The 12,443-nt window shown below is 37.3% G+C and overlaps 1 protein-coding gene across 2 annotated transcripts; it reads left to right on the top strand.

The window, feature by feature from the left end:
- Nucleotides 1-4,489: 4,489 nt before the first annotated feature.
- LOC146581761 (uncharacterized) lies at nt 4,490-11,175 on the top strand. Of its 2 annotated transcripts, XM_085247374.1 has the most exons (15): nt 4,490-4,737; nt 5,717-5,820; nt 6,076-6,150; nt 6,525-6,741; nt 7,053-7,128; nt 7,333-7,644; nt 7,772-7,853; nt 7,933-8,030; nt 8,287-8,484; nt 8,565-8,651; nt 8,806-9,059; nt 9,284-9,412; nt 9,477-9,614; nt 10,361-10,463; nt 10,733-11,175. In XM_085247374.1, exons 1-15 carry the CDS (start codon nt 4,666-4,668, stop codon nt 10,948-10,950), a joined length of 2,163 nt encoding a protein of 720 aa, XP_085103500.1. In that variant the 5' UTR covers nt 4,490-4,665; the 3' UTR covers nt 10,951-11,175. The 2 variants fall into 2 exon arrangements, with proteins under 2 accessions (XP_085103500.1, XP_085103506.1); XM_085247380.1 differs by lacking the exon at nt 8,565-8,651.
- Nucleotides 11,176-12,443: the final 1,268 nt, after the last annotated feature.

The following is a 12,443-nucleotide window of genomic DNA, read 5'->3' as shown; positions in this document are numbered from 1 at the left end:
CAAAAATGACCCGTGGTAAAATCAGCATGTTTTTGTGCCACCTTTATCATTTTGGTTAAGAATAATCATTTGTATTATATTTTGGTATATTTTGAAATATTGTGTTTTTAACTTTTTTAACACTTTTTTTTAAACATTTTGAAAATGGGAAAAGAAAAAAAAACATAACAGTAACAGGACAAAGTCAATACCAAATTTGTGTGTCACTGTTCAAATGATTCCTCTCTCTGGTCTTGCCGTGTCCTCTGACTGTATGGAGCTGTTTTTGGCTTTAATCCCTCCACACAGGTACATTTCCCACACAACTGCTGATTTTACGATCTTCATTACTTGGATCTGAAATCTTGTTGCCTTTGTTTGGCCCTGTCTGCTTTTTCCCTGTGGCCAAGTTGTGGCTTTTGTCACCCGACACTTTCCCATTGCTTCAGCGTTCAGGGTTTACAGCTGGAGGCCACCATCCAGTCAACTTCTCATATGAGATGTAGGAGTGATGCAAAAACTATAGAAATAAACTGGCTGTAGTTGGTAAGGACCATCTGCTAGCAGAAAGTCTGGCAAGTCTTATAAGGTTCATTAAAATGCTCTTTGCAGCTGTGATGAAAAAAACATGTTATTTCTCAATGGTGCATGCACATTAATCACACAGTGATTTTCTCTGCATGTATATAACAGGAATAACATATTAATGCTGTCACAAATTGTTATCCAGGGAGCTGTAGATTGTGTTCTATCAAACAATGATCAGGTTACTTGTATGGAGTTTAAACTACTGTTATATTGTTGTCAGTGCAGCTTTGCCCCCAAACAGTTCCATTGTCAGAGCTCCCAGAAGGAGATTTCCAGATATGCCACATTGTTATTGACAATGTCAAATATCTTTAAAATAATAAACTAAACATCTGAATTCTGCTCAGATCTGGTGTCTCTATTGATTTTTACAGGGGCACTATGCAGTATAGTGCACAGGTGAGATGCTGCTTTATTCCTTCGCTTTAATTTCCATTTACCTTTATTAGCATTAGCGTTTATAAAGAGACTAAGATCAACATTTTTGTTTACTTTCCTTCTGTTTATCTCTGACAGTGAAACACTTTTCCCTCCACACACTCACATAAACACACTCTATCTCCTGGGTCACACGACTGGTCCCTGGAGAGGTGTCTGTCATTGCCTGACATTGTGTTGTATTATTATTCAGCTCCACGTTCTGTTCGCATGACAAGATATTGTGGCCCTGATGAAACTGTGTTGTATCCACTGCGGCTCAATTTACGATCCTCTGCAGAAGCAATAGGGATGCTAGTCTGCAGGAGAGCCATCTGTTTTTATGGCGACAAGCTGTGGGAGCAGAGAGAGGTCTCAAAGAGTAGGAGAGAACAGAAACGCCACCATATGAATGCAGAAAATACAGCTTGCCTGCACAGGAACGAACAGCACACTAACGGCACAATTTGGAAGAAGATGGGAACGGATATTATCAGTGTGAATTTTAATTGCACAGTGTATATTTATTATGCTGATGAAGGCTAAAGTGCAATAGTGTTTCATGCAGTACTGCATATTATCATATTCCCTGGCTAATATCTGCTGCAAACAGTGCACTCACACTTGGAGCCGCCAAAGTTTAGATAATTTAATGAATTTTTAATAAAATTTTAACGTATTATTTTTCTTTGGGTGGCAGTAAGGAGTTTGGGAGATGGCATCACGCTGCACCATTTGCTTCTCTTTGCATTTGGTGTTTCAGACACTCTGTCCATGTGCGTAGCTTCAGCAAGTTTCCCAAACTTATGAATACATGTTACTTAAGGTTGAGGCTTACGCATTTACATAATTACATAGGTTTCCCAGAAGAACTAAAATGGAATCATGGCCTTGGAATAATGACAAAACCTGGGAAAACAGGTCTGTTGGCGGGTGTGGTGGCTCTTAGCACTGGTGCATCACAAGCTCTCCCAATTCACAGACACTTTGACCTTCTCATCTTACCATAACAGTTTTGTTTGTCAAGTCTTTCAGGCTGTTTGCCAGTTTTTCCGTTCGTCTGACACGGCACAAGCAGAATGTTGATGATCACCTAACATATCCCAGAAACCACAGCAAACTGTAGCTTCTATGATGTTCTGCAACACCTATAATGTTTTGCTAATTCGTGTGTACCTGAAGGTCCCAGCAGGAGCAGGGTTGTCATTTTGGGATTGGCATACTAACCAATGTTTAACCTCCTAAGACCTGAACTCTTCCACAGCATGTATTTTTAATTTTTCTTTGATATTTGGGCATATTGGGGCCTGATGAATGTAAAAACAAAGAATTACCAGATTATTTTTTTTTACCCAATTTTTGTTTCTAAGAAAAATGAGAGCCACATATGAGGATATTCGTTTAAAATTTCGATAGAACAGTAGCAGTATAATGTCCTCGTAAGTGGATATATTTGGGTCTAAATAACCAAAAATGTGATGTCCACATATGTGGACGCCATGTCCTAGGAGGTTAACGTCACTCTGCACAGATATAATATGACTCCATAGATTTCTTTATCAATATTTTTGTAAAAACCTTGCTGCGTCAGCTTAGGTCACTGCTGTCCAAGTATAAAATACCAGGGCCATCAGTGGGTACTGCGTCAAGCAATCAGTCACTGCTAACACCGCCGTATTTGTCAGTGAGCAGGGTTACTGTTGTTCGGGACATCTTTAAAGCATAAAAATGCATAAAAAGATTTTTCTCTGCACTGCATCAGCAACTGTCTCGTGGTGGTGATATATTCACCACTTATTTATTATTTTTATGTTTCTTTACGTACCTCATCACAAATCTTCCAATTTTATTTGTGACCTTGAACATAATTTTTCATCAGTCTGCTCGTCTGGTTAAAAGGGAAGAAAAAGTTCACATTTAGAGGTTTGAGGGGTGATTGAGGCATAAGTTGTATCAAACCAATATATATCATTTGTTTGATTTTTATTTAAAGCTGTTACCTGGTTACTGTAAGTGTCACAGATTGGGCCTCATGGCTATAATGGGAAGTGAGATGCAGAAAAATGCTAATTAAAATTAAAATTAAAATAAAAGAAACAAGGAAATAACTTAAACAAACCAGTACAGTGTGTTAATGAGTGCTTGGATGAAAAAAAATGGTGTATCCAGTTTATTTAGTGTAAAAACTCAAACCAAAAAGTAACCAAAGTCCAAGAAAGGTATAGAAACTGAGCTCTGAGGCCTTTCATTGAGCACTGGCACAGTGTGCTGCCACCGTCACTGAACAACAGGACAAAAGGAAATCCAGCTGTTGGGTTGTGACATGAGACACTAAAAACTACTTTGTTAGGTTTGGGTGAGAATACAAGTAAGTAGCTTTTAGTGGCTAAAACTAACAATCAACAACTCAAAGAACTGAAAGTGAAAAGCAAGGGAGAAAAAATAAACAAAGTGCAGAACACAAAGGTCCCAACAGGAGGCAAAGCCAGGTCTCCTGGTGGTTAACCCTGCAAAGTGTGTTACTGTTTGTCTCTCCCCTTGAATGTCCATAGGAGGACTTTGCATATCTGTTAAACATAGCCGTAATCTGTCAGCAGCCAACATATTCCCAGCTAGAGTGTTACAGAACACCTTACCTGACACAGGAGGCACCTGACACAACGCAGTACAAAGCATCAGCATGACAAATTGTCCATGGTAGAAATCCATCTGTGTTCCTGATGCTGACCAAGTTATAGCAGTAATGTAGATTTTCCAAGTTTTCCACTAAGTTCGTCATCTCTGAAGTAGCAGTTTTAAAAAGGTATGATGTGGCCCGAAACGACAGTGCTGTTGCTGGAAACAAACAACACTTTAGGACTGAACTACTGAGCTAAGGACATAAGTCTTTTCCTTTTTTTGGACCATTTCTTAAATCTAACAAATTGGACAAACTGGAATACTTTAATTAACAAGTGGCATGACCATCTGTGCTCAACAAATCAATGCCTCGTCTAAATGCCCAGGATTGCCGTTGAACACCACTGAACACCAATGAGTGAGGATTATACTCATTGAGTTCCTAGCTAAAGAATTACAGAATAAAAGCAGTTTAGTAAAAATACTACTTACAGTCCTGAACAAACATTAGGCCTTTATGACAGTTGCTCAGATCTTTTTTTACGGAGTCCACCAAAAATTAAAGATCTAAGACCACTAACTGCAAAATTTGAACATTACGAACACAAAGAACTGGTGAAAAAACAGGGGAAGGAAGTGAAGGGAACGCACCTTGTATGGAAGAAATATAGTATCATCAGAATTCAAGTATTTTTAGACATTGAATTTATGACACTGAATTTTTATCCTCCAAATTTCCCTGCAAAAATATTCACCTGCAAAAATTCACCTGCAAAAGTGATGAACTTTAATGACCCAAGCCAGAGCAATCAGCACCAGATCGAGTCGAGTGGCTCTCGGCCAATTAAATTACGCTGTTTGATCACATGACACCGTTAGCCAGCAGTTTGTCTCCTAAAAGAGAGCTGTTTAGAGGTGAGTGATTAAGTTTTTCTCCTAAATAGAGATCATTACAGAACGCCTAGTTCTACTTAAAATCCCATTTATTTATTTATTTTTTTTATCATCTACTCGAACTAAGGAAAACGTTTGACTAACTCAAAGACAATTTCCACGCCTCCCATGCCTGTCTGCAGAAGCAGTTTTGAATTTAGGAGCGCCAAGATGGCAGCGGCAAACCCTGGCGGCTCTCCGGTGAGTATATATATTTTTTTATCTTCAAGTTTGTCTTTTGAAACCTTAATTTTATTTAAATCCGTTGCTCACGTATAAAGTACACAGACGGGGTCTTTGCTCAACTCGTCTGAGGCGTGTCTCACTAAGCGCTACATGCTAGCATCCTGCTAACCGAGCTACCCTTTACATGCTGTGCTTTAGAAAATAGGATACTCGTTAAAAAAATACTCCGCAGATATTGATAGATAGACGAACACTGCAAATATAATGTTGGAAACGAGAACGGCCTTTGGTGAAGGGGTAAAATACACCATGAATAAAGCCATAGAGTGAATGGCTGCCATGGTTGCAGAACAGCCTGATTTAATGACAAGAATGGGGAAGAGTGAGGTGAAGTGAACCAAAGCCACAAAACACGGTCAGACAAGGCGGCAAAAGGGCAGTGATCTGTCCGTCAGTGTGTGCTTTGGTGAACAAAAACTCCAGACCGGTAGCAGGAAGATGGGAGACTCGTGTTTCACTGGAATAGTGGTGAATTAAAACATCCTTTGTTGGGGACATTTCGGTGTAAATGCATCCATACAGGCAAGACAGAGGCAGACCAGACAGTGAAGAAAACAAGGCAAACATTAGAAATATTAAAACGGAAATATAGGATTAATATAACATACAATTTGGGAAAATGTAAGGAACGCAATGTAAATGATATTGTAAAGTCATTAAAACAGCATACTCTGATTAAAAGAAACATGTAATTGGGTAGGATAATAATAATTATAATAATAATAAACATGTACAAGATGGGTATGTATACTTGTACCCAGAATTTAACAACTATAAAGTTGTAGCATGCCAGACCATCTTGATTGAATGTAACTTCGCTCCACACAAGTTTTTTGTTAGACATATTCATATTGTTATCTAATAAATGATACATTCTTAGATTTTATCGAACGTTAATTTATAAATTGTTTCTGTCTTTATGTGTTCGTTTCAGATTATGCAGGATGAAATTATTCGGTCAGCAAGACACTTGCTGCAGTTGCTTACATCATCCAACCAAACTCCTGCTGTTGCTGCTGCGATGAATCAGAATACAAGGTACTTTAGCAAGACTTATGAGTCAATCCTACATTCAACTAAATTGAGATATATATATATATATACACACACATATACGTATATATATATATGTGTGTGTGTGTATATATATGTGTGTGTGTGTGTGTATATATATATATATATATATATATATATATATATATATATATATATATATATATATATACATACATACATACATACATACATACACACACACACACACACATGAGAATATGATTTTATTTCTTGCAGAGAACAGAGTCAAGGTGGCCAGGGTACCAGCTTGGTCAACCCTGAAAGACCATCCCTTCAGCAAGAAATGACCAGGTGAAAAAGTCATAAACTAAACACTCAGCATGAGCATGGAATTTAGGATGGAACTTTATATCTTACCTGCTCTACACTCAGGGCTTGAATTACAACAACAGTCAATCACATAAAAATATACTTTTGGTAGTTCTGAGTCTGTCACGGATCTGGCTCGTTTCGACCCAGTATTTTGAGTTCTGATGTTTTGGTTTATTTTTGAATGTTTGTGTTTTTCGGGTGCTGCTATTATTATTATTATTATTATTTTTATTATATTTCCGTGTTTCTGTGTATACTGCAGTGTTAGTGCTGTGTTGAATTTGTATAAACAAACTAAAAAAGCATTTCATAATAGTCGCTTTTAAATAATTTTGTTATAATGTTTGGGACAGGTCTTTTCCTGGTATTTTCTCAAGAGGAAAGGGGAAAAGGCGATTCCCTGCTACATCTCTGGTGCCTGCTAAGAAGCCTAAACCTCTTGAAGTGGTATTTTATTTGCTCCCAAAACAAATGGAGAAGACCCCAACAGAACATGAAAAATATATCCACACACAGGCAGGGATGGGTCAAAGAACAGCACATCTTGATGAGAGCACAACACATGAAGAGGTATAAACTTATTCTTTTTATTCACTGATCAAAACTGAGAAGTTTTCGCTTAATAAAAGTGTTATTGAAGGTGACCATCACTGCAAGTCACAGGTGGCATTTACAAAAAATAATATTATTATTGGATATTCATCATTAATCATGAAAATGTAACTGTAAATTTTGGATTGAAAAATATTTTTTTATTATATCCAGTTTGCACTGTAAATGCATGGTTCTTTTACCGTTTCTTAGTATATACAGGGGTATAATTAATGTTAAATGTGTAATTTATTTGGACTCAGAGATTGTATTTGTATTATTGCTTTCAGTTAAGGGACGCCCTGAATGATTTGTTTCCCAAACTGAAGGAGGTAACAGGTGGCTGGCTGCTGTTCAAACCTGGGGGTGTGTATGAATTCTGCACTGTGTAATTAAACTAGAAACTGATCCTGCTGTTTAATAAGTACTTTTAAGACAAGTTCCTTTTCACCGCATGTTGTGAATTCCTAATTCTGAGTAGTTTTGAAGATACTTTTCTTTTTCACTTTTCTTGAGGCATTGGATATATTTCATGATCAGGATAATCTGCTGCAATTTGCTTTTATACAGGTGGTTGGGGAAGCCGAAAACTCTCTCTGGTTCCTCCAGCTGATATTGGCTATACAGGGACAATCCTAAAGGCTGCCAGTCGTGGGGGTAAAAATGTATATATTGCTCCTATTCAAGAGGAACTTAGCAATGACCCTGTACCACTAAGCGATGAGTCCTTCAGATGCATGCCAAAAGCAAAATGCCAGAAGTGTGGCATAGGTGTTCCACTGCAACTTCTGTCAGAACACCTAAAATCCTGTCCTCCTTTGGAAACTCCCAGTGAAAGTACTGTGGTGAATTTAGATGGTGATGAACCTACAGAAAAGGAATGTAGGTTTTTTTGACAATTTCATACTAACATATTACCCAAAAACATAAAGTGTTAAGAGCTAGCTAGAAGGAAAAATTAAATGTTAAAAAAATTAAACTTTGTCCTTTAAAATTTATTGCACAACAGCACCATTGCAGCAGTGTCCTGTCTGCACAGATATGTTTCACTCTGACCTCATTGAGCTGCATGCCTCTTCATGTGGAGAAAGGTATTTAGCAACAAAAATTGCAAATTTTATTGTCATTGGATTTAAGCCTTGAATGAAATTTAACAACATATTTTGATAGTAGCTCACGAAATGAAAAGGGGCATGAAGATACAATAATTGAGGAAGGGCTAGCAGATATGCCAGGACCATCTGGAACTACTTGTGAAGTCAGGGATGGTAGGTCAATCATTTAGTCACAGGTTATGTAAGGAAGGTGTTGATTAGTAACAATCAACAGCTAATGTGAACAATTCCCGGAAATCAAACCATTAGTTTGTATCCATTCAATGGATTTCTTATTTTTGATAGCCTCATATTCAAACTACTTTAGACAATCCTTCAAAGGATAAAACATAATCTTTTTGTAACAGTATCTAGATAGAACTTGATATACAGACTATATCCAATTATAATCACCTCTATTTTCTTTTAGGCTGGTTAACTGTTTTGGACTCTTCAAAGGCCATATATGAATGTGCAAAGAATGCTTTGGACATGCATGAAATGGAGAGCCCATTACGTCTCACAATGGACATCAGACAAAGTGTAGCTGATCAGGACATGGCCCTCATCTCATTCTACAAGAGACCCAATGTTGAATGGGCACGTCCCTTGGAGTGCAGGCTTGAGGGTAAATTTTCTGAAAATGATACATAAATATATCTTGAAATAATTATTTGTATTCATTATTTTATTTTGGTGATCTAACAGGGGATACAGCTATCGGACAAGGAGTAATACGTTTTTTCTTATCAACATGCATGGAGAAGCTGATGTCTGGTTTTTGCATCAATTTTGGTTAGTTTGTTTTGGTTGACCGTACCTATGTTTGATGATCATTATATTGTATAACTTTTCACAAATTAATTGTCTCTTTATTTTGTGAAAACCTCTGTATTGTGTGTAAGTAATCTTCTTTTTTTTTTTTCCTTTCTTTTCATTTATCTCATAGCAAACTCTAATGTTACTCCACTTTTTGAGGGAGAGCCAGGCCATTACATACCATCAGCAGCTCACTTTCTTGTGGAGAGTGATATGTTCCTTATGGCAGGGAGGATGGTAGGGCACTCCTTTCTTCATGGAGGCCCATGCCTATCTGGACTTAGCCCAGCCGTTGTGCATGTCCTACTTGGTGGTAGTCCTGAAACTGCCACCGTTACACCCGAGGACTGTCCAGATCTAGACCTGAGAGGGACAATTCAGCTTGTACGTTTTTATGTTTAAATGAGGAAACGTTTATACATTGCCCCGTATGAGTTATAAACATGTCTAACCTAGACTAATCCTTTAAAATTGTTCTAGATCAAAAACTCTGCCATTGAGACATGGTCTGAGACTTTAAACTTGTCTTTTTTTAAAAATTTTATGTATGAGGAATTAGGAATTTATAGTTCTTGTTTCTGTCTGAATTACTGTCTTATGGGTTACAGCTTGAAGGGCAATCCAAGCTGTCGGATAAAGAGAGAAAACGTGTTCAGGATCTGGCATATGCATGGGACCTCCCCCCCTTGACAGAGAACAACAGGAGATGGCTGTTTGAGAAATTATTACTCCATTCTGTGAGTGAATTGAAAAGTAAGTAAAATATTTCTGTGTTACTGTTTAGTTAACGTTTTTCCTTAGGTCATTGGAAGAGTGACGAGGTCGATAAAACAGCTGAGAAGGGGACTTAAAGAAACCCATATGTGGACCCTGCTGACCCAGCGACCTGACACGGTGCCCTTACTCTTTCCACAAGAGTTGGCTGCTGTGAATCCTGAGGTAAATTTTGTGTTCCTAAATACTGTATTCATTAATAACATTTTACTGTGCGTTGTAGAAAATGTAGTCCAAAGCAAACTATGAAGACTTGAGTCATTCTACAAAGTGAAAAAATTGCAATTTTAATTTGGCATTTACCAAGAATTATGTATCAAATAATAAACTTACCATAACAAAGCTGTATTCATTTTTACAAATAAAATGCACAAATACTAAAAATGAACATATTCTTGTGGACCATACATCTTTACAGCAGTTTTTCTTTAGTCCTGTAAAAATAAAACTGCTCGAAAAGCATGATTTACATATAGAAAACGATTTTGTAGATTTGAAAAAGACATAATGACTAAAATACATTAGTAATTATTTGGTAATACACATTTTCTAATTATATATTTAGCCATTACTGTTGTTTGAATTTGAAAAAAAAAAAAATTTAATTTCTATTTTCATTTTTTGTTTGAGACAGTTTCTTCTTTTAAGATACAGTCAAAACTATGTAGAGGTTTGGGGATCCAAGTGAACACAAAAAGCACAAAACATGGATTATTATAGAAATTTATTCAAGAAATCAAGTCATGGACCATAAGGCTAAGTGGGTGATAGTGAGCTAAGAACAGGTGTGACTAATTAGATAAAATATGGCTATAGGGAAGGGAACTCCCCAAAACAAGAAGAGACAAAATCCATGGAAATCTGAAAAATGTGCAGCAGTATTTTTAAGGGTATACTTTGTTCTGTTACAGGTCCTTCTTCAGCGGATCGTGTGGCCAGAAGATGAAGATGATGACTGTCCTCTTCAAAATAAATGCCGAATCACAGGCTACATGAGGCATTTTATTCTAAATGGTAGGTTTGCCATTTTGCAGGAGGGGAATACTACGGAGCCCCGCAGGGGACATGGGAGAAAAAAAAATTAAGACGGACTTTTGCGAGATCTCGCAATACTTTTGCGAGATCCCGAGTTTGTTTTTGCGAGATCTCGCAAAAGTCCGTCTTAATTTTTTTTTTCTCCCGTGTCCCCTGCGGGGCTCCGTAGAATACCAATATTATTGTAATGTTAAAAATATATTGGTTGGATTTTTTTCAAGGTTGTTAAACCTCTTTTTTCTTCACAGCAACACCAAGTGAGCTGACAAATGTCCTAAAATTCTGGACTGGATGGGAGATTGTGCCAAAAAGTCTCACAGTGGAGCTAGTGGATGGCAGACATCCAACTGCTGCCACCTGCTATGAGACCTTGCGCATTCCATACCACTACAAGGACTATTTAACTTTTAAGAAAGACCTCATTGCCTGCTCTGAAACCTGCCACTCAGGGTTTGGACTCATTTGAGTCATTCCCATAATGCAAGGTAGTGGTGTACAAGTCTCTGTTTAAGATTTGGAATATAAATGTTCACATCTACTGGGCCTCTCTGATGCCATTTACTCTGTGCAGGCAACATTGGTTCTTGGTTCAGTTCTCGGTTGAAAATGCCTTTAAGTAGTTTTTAAAACTGTTAATGTCTTGAAAGTTTACCTTGTCAATGACATCTTGCATGCATCTTGATCAAAATAAAAGGACAAGATTGACTTACATTGCTGTTTTAATTTTGAAACATTCCAACCATCAGCCTTCAGTCAAATATTGCTTTACAACATAACATTCAAACTGACAAGCAGTTTCTATTTAGTTTTCTGAGTGAATCAATATTTTTAAGTTCCCTCTCTCCTAATTCTTCAGTGTTTACATTACGAAGCTTTACTAAAAATTGTTACTTATAGCGAAGTTTATAGCTTGAAACAGTTGGTGAACCCTGTGTAATCTCAGATTTCAGCACAATTTGAAGATCAGATCCCATTTCATGACCAAAGTCACAATAATCAGAACTGCTTATACACAATTATGTTAATGAAAAAATCCTTGAAAATTCTTTGAGTTGGTTTAGTTTAAGCAGACTGATTGTCCAGATGTCCGTGATGAAGATCCGATTACATTTCATGACCAAATTGTGCAGAAATTAATGAAATTCAACAAGATACACAAACTTTTTCCTGCAACTGTATGTAGCTTTCCTATTCTAAATGAATTGCTGACAAAACTGAACAGCCATAATGTACATGTCCGCACCAAAGGACTGGGATGCCGCTCTTGGATTAACAACGCCCTGTAAAGTTGTCATTTGTTCTTCTGTCAATGGACAGTCAGTGTTCGGAACAACAATGCTTGAATCTTACCTGACACAGGAGGCACCTGACACAACGCAGTACAAAGCATCAGCATGACAAATTGTCCATGGTAGAAATCCATCTGTGTTCCTGATGCTGACCAAGTTATAGCAGTAATGTAGATTTTCCAAGTTTTCCACTAAGTTCGTCATCTCTGAAGTAGCAGTTTTAAAAAGGTATGATGTGGCCCGAAACGACAGTGCTGTTGCTGGAAACAAACAACACTTTAGGACTGAACTACTGAGCTAAGGACATAAGTCTTTTCCTTTTTTTGGACCATTTCTTAAATCTAACAAATTGGACAAACTGGAATACTTTAATTAACAAGTGGCATGACCATCTGTGCTCAACAAATCAATGCCTCGTCTAAATGCCCAGGATTGCCGTTGAACACCACTGAACACCAATGAGTGAGGATTATACTCATTGAGTTCCTAGCTAAAGAATTACAGAATAAAAGCAGTTTAGTAAAAATACTACTTACAGTCCTGAACAAACATTAGGCCTTTATGACAGTTGCTCAGATCTTTTTTTACGGAGTCCACCAAAAATTAAAGATCTAAGACCACTAACTGCAAAATTTGAACATTACGAACACAAAGAACTGGTGAAAAAACA

Source organism: Mchenga conophoros, linkage group LG2, assembly GCF_057382185.1.
Source record: "Mchenga conophoros isolate Kocher_MC1m ecotype Shallow Benthic linkage group LG2, M_conophoros_male_GT1.1, whole genome shotgun sequence".
NCBI lineage: Eukaryota > Metazoa > Chordata > Actinopteri > Cichliformes > Cichlidae > Mchenga > Mchenga conophoros.
Note: the sequence above shows the minus strand (reverse complement) of the source record. Positions and strands in the feature narration are given on the sequence as shown.

Coding starts and splice junctions, on each gene's coding strand:
- LOC146581761 (XM_085247374.1), top strand. CDS start 4,666: ATGCCTGTCTGCAGAAGCAGTTTTGAATTTAGGAGCGCCAAGATGGCA. Junction 7,645..7,771: donor TGAACCTACAGAAAAGGAAT/GTAGGTTTTTTT, acceptor ATTGCACAACAG/CACCATTGCAGCAGTGTCCT. Junction 8,485..8,564: donor CTTGGAGTGCAGGCTTGAGG/GTAAATTTTCTG, acceptor GTGATCTAACAG/GGGATACAGCTATCGGACAA.